Below are 22,968 nucleotides of genomic sequence, written 5' to 3' on the forward strand. Positions count from 1 at the left end.
TGTTTGAAAATAATTACTTTCATTTAACTATACGACGTATTTCTAATGACGTTCATAAAACAAAGTTACATTCATTTTATATGTATGAATTTGTTATTGGCATTTATGACATAAGCGATTATTGCACTACAAATGCGATATTATAAAAATTTTTTAATTATTTACACGAATATAATCTTCTATGGAAAAATGTTGTTAAATTATTCATTTTAAATAATACGGACGTATTATTACATGAAAAAAGACAAACAGAACAGTTGCGGGCAACGTACCGCAATAATTTTACAAACAAATCGCTTGCTGTCGTAGCTAGGAGTGCTTTTCAAGAGTGAAAAAGAAAGTTCCACATTTGGCGTCTTTCTCGACACCGGAACTTAACCGAAATGATTCGAAGCGTCGAGCTCACGTAAATACGGACCGTGAGATAAAGCGCATGCGTAGTAGTGATAATCTTACCCTTTTGTCTTTCGTCAGTTAGGTTGCTTGTCCACCTAGTACTGTACACATAATATTGCTGTGTGTCATTTGTATTTTGGAGCATCAACTGGTTAGAAAATATTTAAGATATATTTTCTATTCCTTGAATTGAATATTCAGTGGTAAGAAATTGTGTTTAAAAACTGCATTACTTTATTTAGATTATAAGCATTTAATGTTAATATTTTAGGTCATGATCAGCGATGAATGGGAATTTGAGGTTATCCTACATTGGGAGCGTAATAAATAAATAAATGTATTTCGCCTCTTTTAATATAAAATTTACGTTTATGAGTAAACATTCAACTTCATACAATAGTTTCCAAGTAAAATAAAGGTTAAGAAAATGATTGATTTTATTAATGAAAAAATATTATTTACTTTATGTTAAGTAAATAATTAAATTAATAAATTACTTGTGTTAATTGTTATTGATAATTTAACTGTTGCTTTTATATTTTAGTGTCAAGATGAAGAGATCACATTCTAAAAGTGGTCGAGATGGCTATAAACGTCAAGGTCATCGTTCAAGAGATCGCTATTACGACAGTGATAGAAGTAGTAGAAGGAATGACCATTACAAAAGAAGTCGTGATTATGAAGAATCATATGCTGAAGAACGATCTTATGGACGTGTCATGAAAAGATCAGGAGATTATGAAACCGAGAATAGAAGGAAAGAAGAGAAAGATAAAGTAACAAACAGAACTATGGAGAAAAGAGATGGGAAGAATACATCTGATGATATAACAACAAGACAAAATAGGACAGTTGATTTAATAACATCAAAAACTGGAGGTGCATATATTCCACCTGCAAAATTAAAGATGATGCAAGCAGAAATCACTGACAAATCTGGAGCTGCTTACCAACGTATTGCATGGGAAGCTTTAAAAAAATCAATCCACGGTTACATTAATAAAATTAACGTTAGCAATATAGGACTTATAACTCGAGAACTTTTGAAAGAAAATATTATCAGAGGTAGAGGTCTGCTTGCTCGATCTATAATCCAAGCTCAAGCAGCATCTCCAACATTTACTGCTGTTTATGCAGCTCTTACTGCAATTATTAATTCTAAATTTCCTAATATTGGAGAATTAATATTAAAACGTCTTGTAATACAATTTAAACGTGGTTTTAGAAGAAACGATAAACCTCTTTGTATTTCATCAGGTACATTCGTAGCACATTTAGTAAATCAAAGGGTTGCTCATGAAATACTAGCATTAGAAATATTGACATTGTTAGTAGAGACACCAACAGACGATTCCATTGAAGTAGCTATTGCATTTTTAAAAGAGTGTGGTATGAAATTGACTGAAGTCACCAGAAAGGGTATTGAAGCAATATTTGAAATGCTACGAAACATATTACATGAAGGTCAGTTAGACAAAAGAGTTCAATACATGATTGAAGTTATGTTTCAAGTTCGAAAAGATGGATTTAAAGATCATGAAGCAGTTCCAGAAGAGCTGGATCTTGTTGAAGAAGACAATCAGTTTACTCACCTAGTGACATTAGATGAGGCAACTGATTCTCAGGACATATTAAATGTTTTTAAATTTGATACAGAGTATGTTATTAATGAAGATAAATATAAACAGTTAAGTAAAGAAATATTAGGTTCAGATGTTAGTGAATCAGAAAGTGAAGAAGATGATGAAGAAGGAAGTTCAGATGAAGATAGCAGTACTGCTGTAATGGAGGGAAAAGAAGACGTGATTGTAGATAATACTGAAACAAATTTAACAGCCCTTAGAAGAACAATATATTTGACAATTCATTCATCTCTTGACTTTGAAGAATGTGCTCATAAATTGATGAAAATGCAATTGAAACCTGGACAAGAAACAGAACTCTGTCATATGTTCTTAGATTGCTGTGCAGAAATGAGAACATATGAAAAATTTTTTGGTCTATTAGCAGGTCGATTTTGTGCCATTAACAAAATGTATGTCACACCATTTGAACAAATTTTTCGAGATTCATATCATACAATACATCGTTTAGATACAAATAAGTTACGTAATGTATCAAAGTTCTTCGCTCATTTATTATTTACTGATTCTATTTCGTGGGAGGTACTGTCTTGTATAAAATTAACAGAGGATGATACTACAAGTTCTAATAGGATATTTATCAAAATCTTATTTCAAGAACTTTCAGAATATATGGGACTATCTAAACTGAATCAACGTGTTAAAGATGTTACATTACAAGAAGCTTTTGAAGGATTATTTCCTAGAGATGATCCAAAAAATACACGATTTGCAATCAACTTTTTTACATCAATTGGTTTGGGTGGACTTACAGACGATTTGAGAGAACATTTGAAATCTCATCCAAAGCCAGCAATAGCACCTGTAATAGAACAAAAGCCTGAAAGTGCATCTAATGAGACATCCCCGTCTAGTTCAAGTACATCGTCATCTTCTACATCTTCATCTTCTTCATCTAGTAGTTCAAGCTCGGATGATTCTGATTTCTCCTCGGAAGAAGAAACTAAAAAGAAGAAAAAGACAAAGAAAGATAGAAGGAAAAAGACTATAAAAGAGAGCAAGAAGAAACATAAGAAGAAATCTAAAAAGCCTAAATAAAATATATGCACAATAAGTTGTTGTTGTTTTTATTTTTCACTAATATTATTAAAGCATTTCATATGCTTTATGATATGTATGTACACAGATTATTTATAATAATCTAAAATCCTTAGAATGTAATTAATTTGTAATAAATATATTTTTATCAATGATCGCCTAAATTCTTGACATATTGAATTTTAAAATCAATTAAAAATAAAATAATAATTTAATAACATAACTTGCTACCATTTCTGTTAAGGAATAATTATCACTCCTGATAAGACATATCAAAGTAAATATGATATTGTTGTTATGTATGAACGTATATTTAATATCTGGATAAGCCTGTGAGATCCCGAGATATTTTCGGACAAGATTAAAATAACACTCTCGAGAGACAAGTAAAAAGCATTCGCTTCTTTAAAGAAAATCAAAATAAACCGTCACCACCGCAACTTTAGTCTAATGTGCACAATGTTAAGCTTGCCCTGGCAATGAACGTGGATTAGGTGCGCTCTGCCAATGTGGGTGTAGGGAATGTAGGCTGTTTTGACGGGGAGATCACGTGATTGAATACAGTATTTTCTTCGTTATAAACTTGCTGTTTGTTGCCGGTAACGAGCTTATAGAGGAATAGTTGCCGGTGACGGCGAATGTGGTGATTCGCTTTTATTTTGCGGTAGGTGTGAGTGAGAGAAAATGAAAGCGGGAAAGAAATGTAGCACGATGCTGTCTACACATACGTGACACATTTGCAATCGAAACTGGTAGGGATAGTAACGAGTTTATAGCGCAAAGGACAAATCGAACTCATAACGAGAAAATATTGTACTCATCTCAGCCATTGCCATCACCACTACCACTAGCAGTGCTGTCGTCGTCCGACCAGCCGACACTATGCTATAATCCGTAGATACGCAGACTCAACCATTCCACATCTTTCGGAAGCGAGCTGCGGTTACGCGAGATCTGTAACGTGCATGTATATGTACGCATGTTTATTTGTGCCTGTGTGAACGTGTGAGTGCTACCACACTGGTTTCATAGATACGAGATTACGATAGAGACAAAGCTGCTAAAGTAGTAGACAGGGAAGCACGGTAGGAGGCTAAACATAATGCTAGTTCGGTGGACGTTGCGGTGTTAAAAACGAGTATAGTGAACTTCGATCGACGACGTGACAATTGTGAAAGAGATCGAAGACGCGCAAAATTTACGATAGTCCTATGACATCCAAACCAAAGACATAAACGAGAAAGGCGGTTCCATGTATACACATGCGAATAGAAAATTGTCTCTAATTAAGTGTATAATGCTCTGTACGCTTACAAAAGTGTACAATGATATACGTTCACTTTAAGGACCCTGTGTCGCATCCTTGTGTTTACATACGCATGGAATTATAGTGTATGTGTATATGTGTGCAAAAAAAAGCAAGGTGGAGTATTTGTACCAGAAAAAAAGACACTAGTGGTGGGAGAGGAAGGGTGGAGGGAGGGAGGGAAGGCGAATACACGCATGCAATCGACGAAACGTCTTGCTACGAAAACGCACTGGTGTTTAGATGTGTTATAATATCACGTTGTAATAGCGTTGGATGGCCGACTTATGGATATTTGACGCGGCTCCGCGTTGTTTGTGACCAACAGCGTGCAACGCGACCAAAAATATGCGTATCTTTTTGAGCGGTTCTTCGTTTCCGAGTTCGTATGCGATCGATACGTCAGTTTGTCGCGATGTGTTAAGTCAATTCGTTGTCTGACGATGTCATTCATAATGTTCGTCAGTCGAACATGTCAACGATTTCATGATTTCTTTAATAAATAGTATAATTAATTATTTATTTGTACTCGTACACCGCCATAAAGAACGACAATAGTGTCGGTGGTGTCGGGTGGTAGTGACAGTGAGGTCGACGACGACGACGACGACGACGGCGGCGGCAGTGACAGTGGTGGTAGAAATAACTGTGGCGGTGGCGGTGGCGGTGACGGTCGAATGGCGGTCGCGGTGGCGATCGTGATAGCGACGGTAGCGACGGTAGTAACGATAATACCGAAAGCAGCGACGATAGAAACGACAGCAGTGATAACGAAGATCGCGAAACAATGGATACACTTATAATCGGAGAGATTTCTTGTACCATATTAAGAGGATAGATGGAAAAATATGCAAACAAAATCAACGAGAAGTAAAAAGAGAAGAACTGATTGCGAGCTATAGAGAGGAGGATCCGCGATCAAACAAAGTGAACAAATGTAAAATTGAAAGGAATAAAACAATTTCGACTGCAGGTTCGTTTACAGTGGCGGGTATATCGTTTTTTTTTGTTAAGTATATCTGTATACACACTCGTTCTGCAAGTACGAATTATCATGTGCATGGAAACGACGTTGCGATGGACAATAGACTGTGGATAATAGATAGTCGAATCTTTGTGTTGAACATAATATTACGACAAGGGGAACAGACTTAGATAAAGACATATGAACGAGTTAAGCGTATACTCATCTCGCGTGCCAAAGGAGAAGCGACTGGATGTAATAGTGCATCATCTGAGATGAACACATCGTGTAGTTGCTCACTAGTGCTATTTATCCCCCGTGATCGTAAATGTGGACTACATGAATGACACGAGTGTTGAATTAAGTAGTGCAAAGTGAATGCGTGTAGGTTTTATATATTGTAGGTGTAAATACGCCTATGTTACGGTTCATACGAAAAAGCGTGGTATGTCAGAAGCTGTCTCGAAGATTTCATACAACGAACGAGCTCGCTATCTTGTTGAATCTTTGTATACGCGAAACGAATAATGGAGACCTTATTGCCTGGCAATACAAACAGTCAATCCTACAGTCCACAATTAAAGACCGTCTTAAAGACATATCAGCTATCCGCTGTGAAAAGCTTACAGGGTCCGAGCTCGGCTTTGCTTGGTATGGACTGTAAGAGCCTATTACAAGATCAGGCACCTTGTTACTCCCCTTCGAGTCGATCGAGTAATTGTGTCATTGATTCAGCATCCGAGCAAGTCTCCACGAAAGATATTGAAAAAGATAATAATTTATCAGTGACACCTCTTATCCCGTGTAAAGTTCGCAGAACAGATCAACCGCTTGAAGATTCTGACGAGGACCCTCAATTAGAGCGCTCGAAAAATGTTTATGAGAAGAGAGAATTGGAATTTCAAATTCCAATTTTAACTGCACCCGATCAAAGTTGTTCTGAAAGATGCGAGACTGTTTTAGAGGGTGAAAGGATATCTTGTTTTGTGGTAGGAGGTGAAAGGAGGTTATGTTTACCACAAATTTTGAATACAGTGCTGCAAGATTTCTCACTTCAACAGATCAATCAAGTGTGCGATGAATTACAAATTTATTGCTCACGATGTACACGAGATCAGTTAGAGGAACTAAAACATTCAGGAATTCTGCCCCGTAATGCTCCTTCCTGTGGCCTTATTACTCAAACAGATGCCGAAAGGCTTGTCAGTGCTTTGCTTTTAAGGACAGAATCATGTGACCTCTCTAAAATTGGTCCAAATGAGGATAATACAGAGAAGAACGTGTCTACTAAAAGTGATACCAATAAAGAAGCTATTGTCAAATTTAAAGTATATCACGAGTGTTTCGGGAAATGTAAAGGCATTTTTGATGCAAGTTTGTTCGAATCTGACGATTCAGTATGTATAGAATGTATTGAATGTGGCTGCCAATTTTCACCTCAATGTTTTGTTAGACACGCTCATAGATCTCTTGAAAATCGTACTTGTCATTGGGGTTTTGATTCTGCGAACTGGAGATCATACCTGTTACTTTCACGGGAACAAGAAAATTATAATAAATCACTCAATATATTTCGAGAATTAAAAGAAAAACATCTGTTATTGGGTTCCAAACGAAAATCAGAGGTATTGTACTTTCCATATTACTTCTTTCAAATATTTATATTTGATACAATTTTCCGATTTTACTGCTTAATTAATACTGATTGCATATTAAAATATGAGTAAAAGAAGAAAATAAAGAATCCTTTTCCAGTTGCGCCATGATTCAGAAAAATTGGCTAAACGAATTAGAAGAGATGTAACAAGAGATGAATGTCCAGGAATATATAATGGAAGTGGCTTAGGCTTATATCATCCTGTATCACAGGTAGCTAATGCAACTGATCCATATTTACAAATGCAATGGGCAGTTTTTGAATTAGCAGCTAGAGGGGCATCAGCTTTCAGACCTTGGAATACTACAAGTACTTGCAAGCATAAAGATAGGTAAGGTTAACATTTAATATATACATTTAATGTAAGAACACGGGAAGTTTAATTTATAATAAATATATGATGTTTTCTGTAAACAGTTCATCATTGGTGCCTGCATATCTAAGTCGAGGTCCACCTGTATTGCAACATCCAGAACGTGTGGTTCCACTCTCTGAATGCAAACGTTTTGAACCACATTTCCAACCAAATGTAGCCTTAGCACCTATACCTGCACCATCAGTGCCTGTAGTACTTCCACCATCTGCTCATCATCAACGACGGCATCATCATGAACACAAACGTTATAATCATCACTTATCAAGCCCTAATGAGAAAAAAGAACCTCCATCAGACAGTGTGAAACTTGAGAAAACTCCTAGGTCTCCTAGTTGTGGACCTAATGTTGGCACTTATTCTGCATTCCCTTCATATACATCTGAAAGCAATCAGAAAGAATTGCCACAGATAACTAAAAATGATGTCGGTGAAGAAGAGGAGAGTAGTACTGCGGTAACATCTTCTACAGTGAACATAGAACCACCTTCAACTGACATTGGTAACTCTGCACTGGAAAGTGATTCTGACTCAGAAGGAACAACAGCAATAGATTTAGAAGATAGACTAGTGGCTTTAGAAGTACCGCAAGATGTCCTGGAGCTAGCACGGCGTATAGTTTCAGAGAATGCACAGTTGCGACGTCATCGGCGTTCGGATGCCCGCGAAATAGTTCGATTGCGCAATCAATTGCAAATGCAACAACAACTACAATCTAATGGTAGTGATATAAAGAAGGAACCAGCAAATGCAAGCGCAGCAGACAGTACAGAAGGTAGTGAAGAAACGGAAGCTATAATACCATCAAATGATAAAGAGTCTGAACCTGTTGTTCTAGCAGTTAGTAAAGAATAAAATCAATGATTAGAGTTTTTTAAATTATTTAATATAAAACTGCTCAGCAATTTTTTGCATCGCTTATCTTTTGGCCAGATAGGCGTGCATTAAATTTAGTATTAGATCTACTAATAATGACAAAATTCTAAATGAATAAAAATCTGTTTAGGTTTATGTGATACATAGAAAGCCTTCAACATTGTAAAATTTAATTTCAAATTTTTATTGTAATCATATTTCATTGTATCGATTTTTAAGTAAAATCGGATGTAGATATTGTAATATATGGAAAAGCAACATAAGTTAACCGGAATTTACCATGCCATTTAATAGTTATACTTAAACGATCATTAAATAAGTTTTTCATGCATATTAAATATGCTCACCACAAAGATTTTTATGATCACTTGTTTAATTAGGTAATTAAACGATGATCAGAAAATAAGAGATTAGATTGCTTTCCATTTACTTTTTATAGTCATGATTGCATAATGTAAATACATTCAAGTATCATAGGTGTATGTTTATATTAATAGCATTATCATGCAAAATATTGCTAAAGTACAAAAAACCTTTAGGTGCTATATTGTTATATTAGGAATGTTCTAAGCATAAATCTAGGTGTATTTCAGCAGTTCGTACTATACCATAATATTAAACACCTTGATTATGTTTTGTTTTTATTATGTTTACAGCGTCAAATGCAAATGAAATTTTATTTTTCACTAATAAACTCAATTCGAATAATTATTTGCACATCGAATAAGTTAATTATTTAAACATTAAAAATATTTGTGTGATATTACAAGGAGTCGCGAAAATTTAAAGAAATTATTAATTTTTTTGTACATTGAATAATTCTTATATTATTTTGTGACATATAGCTAATTCCAATTTCTTACAATTAAATATATTGTACTATGAACAGTTGGAATTAGAATGGGATGAATGTTATTTTATTAAAGGCGCGCGTAATTGCGATATATGTACTTTTTTGTTTCTTTTTGCAATATTGTATAATATCCCCAAGTAATCATTATTTTATTAATGATTTTTAATTTTTTGGCAAAAATACCGTAGAGTATAAAATTGTCGCAATAAGGTGGTTACATAGAATTATTATCCTTTTTGGTATTATTATTTATTTGAAACGTACCATATACATATCATTTTAGTTGTATGTAATGTTTGGAAAATATTTAACGCTGAGGGTCGTGAAATTTTAAATGTGATTTATTGAAAATACTTTTACATGATTGGAAATTAAGTTTTATGATGATAATGTAATTAATATTCCTAGGGGATTATGAAGCAAAATTATAAGCACAATTTTACCTTTTATTGACTACTATTATTCTTTCTGTTCATTATTATGGTGTGTACATGCAATAATAGAAAAATACATTTTTTGAAATATTTATGAAAAATCAACACTGATTTAGAGATATACCTAGATACGCACTAGATGTTTAAGAGTAAGGCAACATAAACATGAAAATATACAGGGTGTCTCAGCTAAAGGCCACCTAAATATCTTTTTCATCTTTAATGGCATAAAAAGTATTTTTGGCATAATTTAAATGGTATCAAAGTTACAATATCATAAAAAAATCTTTTTATCCTGTTACTCTTTCATAGTTTTTCAACGTTATTGTTACCCTTAAATATAATTTTAATATTATTCTGCAATTTTATCACATTTTTTGGTTTTCGAGATCATCTGAAGGTCATGACTTAAATTGAATAAACTTATTCAAATGTATTTTTTCAGCTGCTACAAGATAGAATAAAAAAAAATATATATTTCTTAATAAAAAATAACGATGATTTTGAAAATCTATAAAAAAAGTAGCTGAACAAACAAATTATTATTCTATAGTATTCCACCTCGATACCATTTACATTATGATACAAATATCTCTATGCTATTAAAAATGAAAGAAACATTTAGGTGACCTCCTTTAGCTAAGACACGCTGTATATAAATATTCATCTAACGTACATATTTGTATATATCTTGAACACTCTTTTCTAACTTCCATCTTTTTTTTGTAATTTCATGTACTCCTTTATTTTGTTAAATTTTTTGTCATTGTTTTGCTTGTTTAATCTTGCAATATGTGAAATTAGTATAATATAAATATGAATTCATTCTACTTGAGTACAGTTTTTGAAAAATTGTATATCAAATATATTATGATATTGTTTTTGGAAATATAATTAAAAGTTCCATGTGCATAAAGTATTTGAACGATTTAATGTATATTGGAAAGGTTGTTTTATAAGCTTCAAAAGCTTTTTGGATTGGTACATATTAGAAGTACAATGTAAATCCTACACATATTTACATACTATAGTAAAACCAGTTAGTTATACATTTGTGTATTTGAAACAAACATACACATATATTTCGAGACTGCTTCAAAGATCTCTTATCATATACATTTTTCTAACATAACAAGAGTGCCAGTAATTCTTGTATCACATCAAAGCACAAGGCATAAGAAATTTCCATTTTCAATTTTATTATTCGCAACACTAACTTTTTAAATAAAAATGAACGATAAATTTTCAAAGCAATCTGTTAGATGAAGAAATTGAAGGTGTATGATATAATGGATTATATAGGATAAATGCATTCACTATTATACTTCGTATAATATTTGGTCAATACATATGACATATATACGTTACATCATATTGTTGTAATATTATAAACATCCCACCTACGGTTAAGAATGTAATAATTTATGATTTTCATACACTCTCAGTTTATTATAGATATCTAGAGTACGTCGTAAAATAGTAACATATATAAATTGCATAAAACTCGGTTTTTTCAATACATTTGAGATCTGCAAATGAAGTTTCAATGAGATCATGTAACTGCCATGACTAAAGATGTATTTTAATTTTGAATGGGTGATGTATTAAGTTAAAATGGGAAATTACAAATAAATACACAATATGCGACGTCTGACTTTATTAACATTTTTGTCATGATATGCGACGTCTTGATGTGGATTTCGTTCGTTCGAATAAATAACAATTCGCTAATTGGCTTTTACTTGATTAAGATGATTCATCAAAATAATGTTACCGAGTGTTTCATAAATAAGAGAAAATCGTTGTTGTTATAATGTATTTATTTTAACTTTGGAAAAAAGAAGAGTCGTGGGCAGTAGCTAATGTAACTATTGTGTACATTATTATGAATGTACATTCGATATTTGAAGCGCATTTGATATGCGTATAATTAATGTTTAAGAACTCGTTCGATTTTAATTTCGAGTAGTAGGCTATAATAGGTTTCTTTATTTGTGTTGCAAGTAGAAATATGAAATACTAATCGAACGAGTTTCGAAGTCTTATTTTCTCGATCGCGTTCATGCCTCGAAATTCAAGAAAATAAACTATTGATAAGTTGTTTGTTAAGTGATGAAGGATCGTTCGATGCAAATAGTTTTACATAATCAGATGATTTCAATATGTTGCTACGTATGAATTTATGTATGAATAAATAACGTGTCTATTGGTCTCTGTAGATTTGTCAAGTAGTGGGCGTTCTAACAAAAACGGCTCGAGACCTCTGTTTGAATTATCATAAATTTAATTCATCAATGAGATAAATAAGAAAAAATTTACCGGGAATATGGTACGTATATTTCTATCAGTCTAGTGAATTTAAGAGTGGCAGGAGTTTATATCCTCTCGAGCTACTATCAATGGTTTATTTTCTTAATTATGAACACACTTGTTCCACGATTGATGGCATAATAGATTTAGAATAAATGTGTTTCATAACAACACAGAAATATTTTTAAGAAATGAAGCGTGTCATTAAAAATAATATAAAACAAGTGCAATATGAAAGTACAAAATTTAATCTTTCATTTGAACTTTGTATATTTTACAAAAAAAAAAGAAAAGAAAGAAACGGATATATGAACGACTTCTTCGGTATTCTAAATTCTAGTTATAAGAGTTTTTAAAATGTTTTACCATTAGAATCTCCAGAACCTGTAAGACAATGATCCTGATAACGTACTTATATAGCGTTGAATTTTTGGATATTCTCTAATGATAACGATAAACGATGGAGCGGTTTAGAACGATTTAACAATAAACAATTTTCTAATCGCTTGAACGTTATCCTGAATTTTGTATAATCGAATATTTATATTCGAACGACGAATTCCATATTATTTATGGATCGATATATATAACAATGGATATTAAGTAGTTCCAGTAGCGATCTGATTGATCTTTGGTATAATTGTAGAGTAAATGTACATACATATAATTATTTTCCAAAAAAATACTCATTGTTAAATGTATATGACGGAAACTGTTATAGATAAGGCTATTATCGTCATTTATATTAATTGAGATAATAAACGACATTTCGATTAAATAAGATTTTTCCATATTATTGCATTGATAGTGTATATTTAAAGAAAAAAATGTTATTCGTACATTATACATGTGTGACAATCATATTTTTTATTTTTCTTTCTCATTTATGTTTTACTTTCATCGAATAAAATGCGGCCCCGTATCCATAAGTTTCAATCATAGATAAGTAATTTAGTATAATCTTTGTATATATGATATCCAAAATTACATAATTAATTATTTTTGATATACATACTGATCCGTTTTGAGATTCAGAAATTTTAAATTAAATAATATTTAATTTAAATATCTTCAAGAATTGAAAAGTTGTGATCTTGCATTTTAGTTGCTACAATAAGGATACTTTAAATTAAAAACAGAGAGATATTATCAAACTGCATACAACTTAACTCGCCTGATTGTATGTTTTATATAATATACCGTACACACATGCAATCACACGAAATAAGTCTACCTGCATTACGTTCGTGTATCGCTAAAGCGCCGTCTACCTGTTGCATTCACCACTATAAGTGCCTGAATTCCAGTTTCATCCAAAATCCTTTAGGAGAACGAAAGACTAATTAGATTTCTGGTTCGAGACTTTACCGTTATACTCTTAATATATTTATATTCTTCGATATAAAACATCTTAAATACTTTTACTTAAATTTTACTACTTACACACGGAAGACTTGTATAACATTTATTAGCATGTTTAATATGTGTACTTCTGTTATGCTGTGTCTGGTCTCAGTGAATTTTTGACATTTAACGATTCATGTTTTGGAAGTGTGATTTTAACGCAACACTGAGGGAACATAATGGCTTTTTTATGCCCAGTGCGTATACGGCGAGGAAAGAAAAAGAAACGTGAGTAGAAAATCATCATTCTATGTTTTTACGAAATTTGTTTTTGTATGAACTTACCGTCGCGTACACTTAATCTTACCGTACCATTACGTATGTTGTGTATTTTATGTTTCTATTACCATTTTTTAAAAATAAGATCGAGATTTTAAAGTCTTCACAACTTTCATACGTTGCGAAAAGGAAGAAATGTTAAACAAAAAGTATTCAATTCGAAATGACAAGGTTTTATTTGTAGGTAAAAACTTTTAAGATATTATAATACTACAGTTATATTTTCATTAACAAGCGACACATTTATTTTTATCTTATAGTAGAAAGTATTATAACAGTTCTTTTCACTATGAAAGATCTTGAAAGTTCCATTTTTTAAAGTCTCTTTTAAAAACGAAACATATTTCCTAGGAAAAAGAATAAAAATAGTACTATTGTGTAATTTAAATCGTTTTCTGCAATATAGCTGGAGTACATAATTTTAATTTGGAAAAAGATTGTGTTGGAGGAGGTGGTACAGGATTGGGTTTAGGAACCAAAGTGCCATTGCCACCTGGTCGTATAACAGGAAGTGCTAGTATTGAAACTTTAGTTAGAGTAGGTATTGAAAAAGAAAATGGACTTTCACCAGATAGTAAAATGGTCATTGTTCATGACTTTACACCTTGTGTTGACGATGAGCTTCAAGTGAAACGTGGCCAGGTTAGCAGCATTTTATTCTACATTGCTTAAAGAAAATGTAAATAACTCTTTATGTGGTTCTTTTATTACATATTCTTATATTCACTTTATGTTTCATAAAGCTATATTTAATTTAATTCTGTTTAATATTAAATGTAAAATGCATTTTTTTATGGTGTTGTTTTGTTCATTTTCTGCATGTTCTAGGTTGTAAATGTTTTGTATAGAGAGAATGATTGGGTGTATGTAATAGCAGCTGATACTCGTATGGAAGGCTTTGTACCACATTCATATTGTGCACCTTACACATCGCAGCTTGCTGAATTAACACTTGCTACTCTTATGAACAATGTGAAAAAGAAACTACCAAGGTCTAATGAGACTGATTGTGATTTTGCTGGTACAGGTCGTTCGCAAACAGTTGATGCACAACAAACTGACACAGGATCTGCGTCAGACTGTGAAAGTTATGCTCGTAATGTGACTACTGCTGATACAAATGTTAATAGATCTAATATTACACAATCTCAAAATTCTATTCAAACTATATCCTCTCAGCCCGATGTGCACCCCTTTTTTAAAGTAAATATACAATTATTTTAATTTTAAATCTATAATGTAAATGCATTGGATGAACAAACATTTTATAAATGTGTCATAGGATCCATCAGCTGGAAGATATATTGTACTTTATACTTTTGTCGCTAGAGATGAAAATGATGTTAGTGTAGAAAGAGGAGAATTTGTAACTGTGCTCAATCGAGATGATCCTGACTGGTTCTGGGTACTTAGACACTGTGATGGCAACGAAGGATTTGTACCATCTGGATTTGTATATCCAGGACATGTTCTTCATTCTTATGCAACAACAACTAGTACAACTACTACTACTACTACTGCAGCTACAACATCTGCAGAAACACATAGCTTAGGTAAGTTAGATTTCTGATGAATTAAAGTGAGGATTAACTGAATTTTTGTACTGAAAACATTATACAGGAAAAGGTAATAGCAATATACCAGGGAATGAGTCATTACAACAAAAAGGTTTACGAGATTTTCGAGATGAGACAAATGGAACAGAGTTAGTTGTACTTTATGATTATAAGGCGCAGGCGCCAGATGATTTGTCAGTAAGAAGAGCTGATTGGATTTATGCAGATTTGGGAAATCAAACTGTGGATGGTTGGTTATGGGCATACGCACCTAAGACACGCAAATATGGTTTCATTCCAAAAGCATATGCTCGTCCTCCTGCTATGACGAGCTTATGATACAAACTATAATCCTATGTATCTTGCATTTTTTGCATATATTCAACTAATAAAGTACTTTTATATAATACTGCATTTTAAACAATACTCAGCCACATGGATACATGAGAATTATTTCTGTGTAAGTATTTTTACTAACATTACTAGTGACAATTTTATTAACTTCATCATTTATGTTTTTTGATAATGTAGTTAATGTACAGTAACATTAACATTGAGTGTAGCACAATCGGATGTAATGTGATAAAGGAGACCTTCATGCAGGACTATACAATCACCTGTTGACAAAATATCTTGAGGACATTGGGCTGTTCTTAATGAATTCACTGGACCTGTATATGTCAGGGAACGTAAGCCTTCAGTATCAAATTTATCTACAGCCTGTTGTGGAAATAGCATATTTTTTATTGTATTCATATTATATATCATGTATATAAATTTAACTATATGTCTAATTGAATATGTTTGATGAATATACCTGAATGCTACAAAGCAATTTCTCTGTAGTGTTTCCAATATCTAATCCAGCAACCCAGACAATAATTATGCTATTCTCACAGTAATTAATTTTGTTACATTGATCTGTAGAACGTAATCGAGCAGCTAGTACTGATAATGGCAATCGGTTCCGAAACTTTGGATTAATCTGACTACTGTTAAATAGTCTTGCAACAGGATCTCTTATTATGAAGATATATTGAAGGAATACATAAGATATTAAGCTGTATCATACTTTATAAAATACGATATACTTACGGGAGCTTACCGGAAACTAAAAGAAGGGCTAGGCATCGACTAGAATTTACAGATAAAGCATTAAAACTAACAATCAGTGTACTTTTAATGCCTGGTTCCACATTTAAAATGGGCACTTCTGGATGATCAAATATAAAATGATGTGTTAATGCTGAAAAAGCAACATTTATAGCGCAATCGATTCGTGGACATCGGATTGGTCTGCGAGAACATTCTGCTGTAATTTGTCCATTAAGTTTAGTTTCAGATGTATACAAGTCTGGGTTTCCTCTTTTGTATAAATTACAATAACTATATTGTTTTTGTTTACTGTCATTGGTGTCTTTGTCTTCTCGAATATTGTTTTGATCTTTAATTCGCTCGCCATCAGTACTACCTTCAGAATCATCGATGTTGTGACATTTACATGTACCCTTTTCTGTATTCGTAACTGGTGTCGAATAATTTTGATTTCTAGACTTAACATATGCTTGTTCAGATTGATGATACCTAACATGACACTCTGGCTGTTGATATGGAACTTGCATGTTTCTTGAGCAAATATATATGGAATTTAAACTAGTATTGCTCTCTTGAGATAAATTTAGATTTTCATTTTGTACTTGCACTTGACAAAGAATGCAACCTGAATCTGTAATATAAAATCATAATCTAAAACTTTTATGCTTTGTATTTATAAGTTCTCTTAAGATTTATTTAGTCAATTTAGATTATATATATATATATAATTAAAATAGGTCTATTTTAAACCACCTGATAGAATACTAAATTGTTGAATACAGTGTTGGCACAGAATGTGCTCTGCAGAACATGGAATATTTTGATGAAAGGTAGAATTCATGTTTCCAGCAGCAAGATGACAAATAGCACAAAGTCCAAGTATTGTATTTGGTTGTTCTGAATATCCCTCGCAATCTTTCTTTTCATTTCCCTTCTTTTCATCATTAATTAATTTAATTCTACAATATTTTTCCTCTTGTACTCTTCTTGCATAATTTAATTCTTTTGATTCGGCAAGCTAAAAATATTCTATCAAGCTATTGTTATATTTGTCAAATTATTGTTGTGATTCTTTAACTAATCTTAGTTAGGTAACTATATAATTTATAAAATATTTTAATTATTTAAAAGCTATTCAACATTAAATGTTATGTTTTTAAAGTACTTTTCCACGTACCTTGTTTGAAATCTGAATAGGATTGCAATATACTTTGTTAACTCGATAATTTTCTTCTTCCATTTTCTTTTTTTCAATGATCTGGTCCAGTCTTGTTTCTCTTAAATGATAACCTTTGACAACTGTCTACGTTGCTTTGTCAGAGTATATTATTAATGCTGCAAAATGTAGCCATTGTACTCCACCTATTGTTGTCATAACTTGAACAATTTTATGACTATAGATATGAATTAAAATATGTGAATACATTGCTTTAAAATAGTGTACGATAATCGGGGTATCATGCACATAAAAAGTAAATATCATTAGTAAATGTTCTTGTGGGAAGGAAAATTAAGGAAAATACTTTTTCTATTTAAAAAGATTTAATATGAAACCATTATGGCATATTTATAACAATAAGAAATCATCTCATTAATAAATTGATATTTATTACAATTAGGAAAGAAGAAAATCAGAAGTATTACCAAATATGATATAATATCAATGTCAATGTCAACTGCTCACAAATTATTTTTCTCAAAGTTCTTGAACATTCCACATTCCAATAGTTTTATGAATAATTTCCAATATAATATGTATATTTTAAGCTATATTTAAATATAGATCCTAGGAATGCGTATATAAATAAATTTTGTTCATAATCTCATTAACAAAAATCCTTATATTTTCGATTTGCTATAATTTATTTAACAATGTTTTTCGTTCATCAACGAGATCAACTTCGATACGTATGATTTTTCATCTACATTTGAGGAACCATTTTGACACATGTATTTTTTGTCACATTCTGATACCTTCAAATATTTGAAAATCCATCCAAAACTGTAGATTAGAATTTTCATATAGTAATGTCACTATTTTTATTTATGCTTTTATAACTTTATTCATATAGCTTCTCAAACGCAGATCTTAGATTCATTTGTTTCCGTTTTCGTTTATTGACGGAATGAATAATTTAACAATTTTAAAAAACATTTATGGCGAGTATTTACTAATGAGTATGAAAGTATTAATTTACATAACGAGCCCCATGGTTTGGAAATTGTGATTTTAATGAAATTCTAGATGTACTAAAACAGACTTCCTATATTTTCATTTTTTGAATTTTATAATGTGTGATACAGGATGAAAAAGCATTTTAGATATGCGAATTGTTTACATGTATGCATTATTTGTTCTTATGAAGTAGACAGTTTTCATGGTATTTTATAAAGGATAAATATTTAGAAAGAAGTTGATACAATTAAAATTGTTTTACAGAAATAAAAAAATATGTTTAGTACATATACGTTCATTATTAAACACTACACAGATTCATTAAAATCAGAATTTTCAAGTTGAACAATATTCGAGAATTATTCAAATGTATAACAAGATTTTAAAACGATTATAAAACGTTATAACAAACAAAATCAATCAACTAAATTTCCACTTAAACTACAATACGGTAGTGTTACATAGAAAATAGATGATAGTACAAATCATTTATCAATAACAATATTTTGGTAATACAATATCAATGTAAGAAGCTCTAAGAATATAATAGGCCTCGCCGAAGCGTAATGTTTGATATGCATATATACAGAATATCAAGCAATTGGCAAGATCTAGTGTCAACATAATACATACAAAAATTATCAGTAGTGAGTTCTTTGCTAAAGTAAATGGTTTCAATAAGACGTTACAAGAAACAGCATTGTTGTGCTATTTGTCTATTTTTCTTCTTTTCAGAAAAATGTCACGGCATAATTTGTTGTAGTATGCAACATATTCATAAAAGTGTATATTGTAGATTGCAGAATTCTTTGTACATAAAAAACTAATAAGAAACAAATTGTAAATTAACAATACTTTTTACAAAATAGTTAGTAAACAATCTTCTTTATTAGTTTATTTTATGATGTAAAATTTATACCTATTTGGCAGGAAACTTTTGTAAAATTAATACTATTTAGTTCTTACATCACTGAAAAAAGTATAACGTGAACCATATTTGCAAAATTAAAGTAATAATGTTTATCCACAATGACCTATCAATTTTCTCAGAATGATCACGTGTTAAGTTTATTATACAGATTATCACATTTCTTTTGTATTTGATTGTAACTTTTAAGTGCTATTAAGAAATTTTGGAATATACATTATTTTCAGGGTTTGTCAAGTTTTCAATACTCAGAGGTCTAATATTCGTTAAATGTAAATTGTCTAGTAACACACGATTGCTCTTATCATTTAAATTAATCATGCTACAACTTCTGCCTTTACCGTTTGTTAATAAATGCTGTTTATCAAGCAGTAATAGCAATGGTAGCTCATTTGGTGTTTTTATTGTTGTCTCTTTAGTAGTAAAATGATTGTTACTATCATTAGTAATTTGTTTCGAGTTTACTGAAGATGAACTGGCACTATGAGATAAAAATTGCAAAGAATTAGATTTAAACCACGTCTTCGTCGAAACTACTTTTTTCTGTAATTGTAAGTCCGTCTTATTTTGTGTATTCAATTGTGCACTATGTGAGTCTTTTGTAGTAGACATATTATGTTTATGAGCGTCAGTATGTTTAAAATTTGAAATTTGTTTATTTAATTCAAGGTTATCAGTCTTATTATCTAAAATATCACTCATACTTCGATATTTTCCTACGGAATTGATATCATGATTCAAAGATAAATTAATGTCACTATTGCTTTCCAATTTGTTATTGTTAAAGCCAAATTTGGAGTTTTTATTTGGCACATATTCTGTTGTACTTTCCACTTCTCCAGTAGATGTTGAACCTAATTTGATTAGATTTATTTTTATTGGACTATTACTTAACGATTTCGATATACTATCTTTAAAATTAAATTTACGTTTGTTTAATACGACAGAATCAACAGTTGGGTCTTTTGTTGCATTTGATCTTTCAGCAGGTGATGGTAAAGATATATTGGCCAATGGATTTTTTAAAGCCTGTAGATTCTTTAATAATTTTTGAAACTGATTTAAACTATGTATAGACAATTCTCTTGTCTGTGAAAAATTATTATTTAATCCTGATGTAAAATTATTTGAGTTTGTACTGTCTTCATTATAAAATTGTAATTTCTTACTGTCGGTGTCATGAGCATTTTCAAGGGACAAATTGCTCAATTTTTTCATGTTAGTCTGTAATTCTAATTCCCACTGTGAAGATATTGTTTCGCTTCCATCAACTGATCTTTTCCCAAGATGTTCTGTATCTTCTTCCGATTGACAAGCATTCTGTATAATACAATAAAATTTGTTAATTTTCTCGACAACTAAATTATATTAAAATGAAACCAAAGTTACAAATTATTTTACTAACATATTCTTCGGTTCTATTACACTTATTAAGTGGATGGGTCGTAACTTCTTTTATTCTATTGTCATTTAATTGATTAAATTCCATATTATAGTTTAGAGATTTTTGTGGACTAACTAGTTCCGCACCAACACCCGGTTCTCGAGGACCATTAGCTATAAAGTCTAAAACAAACAAAATAACATAAATAATATCCTTGAAAACAATTACCGATTCAGTTAATCTAAATAATAATAGTACCATTATCTCGCCGTTGTTGATGTATTTGATTACTAATTTCTTCTAATCTGTGCAAACTTGTGGCATAATTAGTTTTTGCGACTTGTATTGCTTTCTGTATACATTCAACTCTCTCTTTTTGTGTTTCTAGCATTTGATCACATTGAGCTTTAACTTCAAAGTATGGACGTGCTTTTATTATAGCACGATGATGTTTTTCTTCCAATTGTAGTAATTTTTTCTCAGCATCATCATACAGTATTGCACGTCTATGATGCTCTCTAGCACATTCTGCTTTCTGATTCTCGGCATCCATTACCTGAATAAAAATACATTAGACTAAATCAGACACGCTATATGGATTCTACATTTTGTATTCAACTTACTTTAAGAGTCGCATGGTTTAACATATCTTGCCACGCCTGGTCAAAATTCCATTCATGTTGATGCGAGATAAATCTACTTTCAGCTAGAGCTACAGTTTCTTTCGCTGCTGCATGAATTTCATTTGCTCTTTGAAATAATTGAGTTTGTTGTTGACATTGTACCTATACAATCAATTAGTAATTTTAATATTCACACAAATTTATCACACAGTTTCTTACCTGTGCACGACGTGCAACTTCAAGAGCATCATAATAACATCTTGTTTTTTCAACACAACTGTTTCCCACTTTGTTTGCGATATCCTTTAATCTCTTTGTGGTTTCAGACAACAACTGCCTAAACGCAGTATGAGCTTCCTAAACAAAAAAGATATTTTATATTAATTTTAGTAGTGATGATAACTTTTTCAATAAAATAACTTACATTTAATTCCGTTTCAAGTTTATTTATGTCATCTGTAGCATCATTCAAGTTTTCCAGCTCAATCTACAATGTATTTATTTATTGTTTAAAAACTAAATACACTATGGCAAATAATTTTATGCAAATGAAAAATTAAAAAAGATATTAATTTAATCATAATTATTCTTTTTTAATTTGATTTTGTTAATTAACGCATATTCTATATAAAATAAACTCCTCAACGAAGAAGTGAAAGCAAAGTAGAACATGGTACCAGGCTGTGTTAGGCATCATCGTCGCAAGTAGTAATTATATTATTTTACATATATAAACGATTATACTTATGCTATTATCAAAAACAGACTTGCAAATATCAGAAACATATAAATAGAAGATGCGTCATTACAGATAATCACCTGTATACGAGGATCTAAAGATCCATCGGCATTGTCCGCAACATCCATGCTTTAATATTTGACATTTAATTGAACTTGACATATAATCGTGGTCGTTAATTCATTGTGAGTTTACACCTGCACACGATCGTTTCAAATCATAAAAAATGTATAACTCTCACAACATACAATTACTTACTATCGTTTACATTTCGAAAAGGTATGATGACAAACAATTACGGGTAACATTGGCGTCAACACTTAATACTACAAAGCATATGTACCAGTGTATGTATATAGTACTACGAAGTTAAATTATTGGTGTATACGTACAAGTGGATCAGTATATGTATAGTAACATTTTCCCACTATAGACGAGTCAATGCACATGTAGCAGAAATAAATACTGTGTGATCTATACACGCAAATGTATATATAACGTGTCCCGTTGAACAATACGCTTTGTCTTTTTTTAATTATTGATATGTACATCCATATAAGATTATATCGTTCAAAAGCATACACTACTTTTCGTATGATTCCAGAGTATTAAATTATGCATATAAATGATGTCCCCTTAATTTAAATGTTAGTAATTTCTTTCTATTTTCTATAAAGTAACTGCACCCATTTAAAACAACCAAACTTCATAAATATATACAATAATTTTATCATGATTAATACATAATAAATTTAATGTTATTTTTGTTAGTATTAGAAGGTATAAGACACATCGTAATAAATAATTTGAAATTAATAAACTTAATTTCCAATTAAAGTATCTCAAAATAAGTATTATTATGAATGTAGTGCATTATAAATGATAATAATTTTTACGCTAGAATGTAACTAGAAACTCTCTTCTAGTAATACAA

General features: G+C 31.3%; 5 protein-coding genes across 11 annotated transcripts; 3 read left to right on the forward strand and 2 right to left on the reverse strand.

Moving 5' to 3' along the window:
- The first annotated feature begins 666 nt into the window (after positions 1–666).
- Ncm (pre-mRNA-splicing factor nucampholin) lies at positions 667–3,217 on the forward strand. 2 transcript variants are annotated; one of them, XM_078182303.1, is made up of 2 exons: positions 667–733; positions 941–3,217. In XM_078182303.1, exon 2 carries the CDS (start codon positions 948–950, stop codon positions 3,075–3,077), a length of 2,130 nt encoding a protein of 709 aa, XP_078038429.1. In that variant the 5' UTR covers positions 667–733; positions 941–947; the 3' UTR covers positions 3,078–3,217. The 2 variants fall into 2 exon arrangements, with proteins under 2 accessions (XP_078038429.1, XP_078038428.1); XM_078182302.1 differs by having other exon boundaries at positions 673–814.
- A 719-nt stretch (positions 3,218–3,936) lies between these two features.
- Positions 3,937–12,628, forward strand: LOC144470776 (uncharacterized). The gene is made up of 3 exons (XM_078182301.1): positions 3,937–6,972; positions 7,103–7,335; positions 7,422–12,628. The coding sequence occupies exons 1-3, from the start codon at positions 5,875–5,877 to the stop codon at positions 8,230–8,232; spliced, it is 2,142 nt and encodes a 713-aa protein (XP_078038427.1). The 5' UTR covers positions 3,937–5,874; the 3' UTR covers positions 8,233–12,628.
- A 285-nt stretch (positions 12,629–12,913) lies between these two features.
- On the forward strand, positions 12,914–16,329 carry LOC144471043 (SH3 domain-containing protein Dlish-like). 5 transcript variants are annotated; one of them, XM_078182731.1, is made up of 7 exons: positions 12,914–13,482; positions 13,940–14,175; positions 14,362–14,736; positions 14,816–15,086; positions 15,154–15,238; positions 15,316–15,549; positions 15,621–16,301. In XM_078182731.1, exons 1-6 carry the CDS (start codon positions 13,434–13,436, stop codon positions 15,362–15,364), a joined length of 1,065 nt encoding a protein of 354 aa, XP_078038857.1. In that variant the 5' UTR covers positions 12,914–13,433; the 3' UTR covers positions 15,365–15,549; positions 15,621–16,301. The 5 variants fall into 5 exon arrangements, with proteins under 5 accessions (XP_078038857.1, XP_078038854.1, XP_078038856.1 ...); XM_078182728.1 differs by having other exon boundaries at positions 12,917–13,482; positions 15,154–15,549; positions 15,621–15,778; positions 16,017–16,329; XM_078182730.1 differs by having other exon boundaries at positions 12,917–13,482; positions 15,154–15,549; positions 15,653–15,778; positions 16,017–16,329.
- LOC144470940 (uncharacterized) lies at positions 15,621–17,424 on the reverse strand. Its single transcript, XM_078182543.1, is given in 5 exon segments — positions 15,621–15,809; positions 15,907–16,108; positions 16,185–16,815; positions 16,938–17,241; positions 17,362–17,424. Coding segments are annotated over 5 exon segments (1,389 nt in total).
- Positions 17,425–17,707: 283 nt separating this feature from the next.
- LOC144471042 (uncharacterized) lies at positions 17,708–22,389 on the reverse strand. Of its 2 annotated transcripts, none has more exons than XM_078182724.1 (8): positions 22,293–22,389; positions 22,115–22,231; positions 21,720–21,782; positions 21,515–21,652; positions 21,296–21,457; positions 20,931–21,228; positions 20,694–20,854; positions 17,708–20,608 (listed from the first exon to the last, which is right to left on the reverse strand). In XM_078182724.1, exons 2-8 carry the CDS (start codon positions 22,160–22,162, stop codon positions 19,484–19,486), a joined length of 1,995 nt encoding a protein of 664 aa, XP_078038850.1. In that variant the 5' UTR covers positions 22,163–22,231; positions 22,293–22,389; the 3' UTR covers positions 17,708–19,483. The 2 variants fall into 2 exon arrangements, with proteins under 2 accessions (XP_078038850.1, XP_078038851.1); XM_078182725.1 differs by having other exon boundaries at positions 17,708–20,142; positions 20,458–20,608; positions 22,115–22,369.
- Positions 22,390–22,968: the final 579 nt, after the last annotated feature.

Source organism: Augochlora pura, chromosome 6, assembly GCF_028453695.1.
Source record: "Augochlora pura isolate Apur16 chromosome 6, APUR_v2.2.1, whole genome shotgun sequence".
Taxonomy (NCBI): domain Eukaryota; kingdom Metazoa; phylum Arthropoda; class Insecta; order Hymenoptera; family Halictidae; genus Augochlora; species Augochlora pura.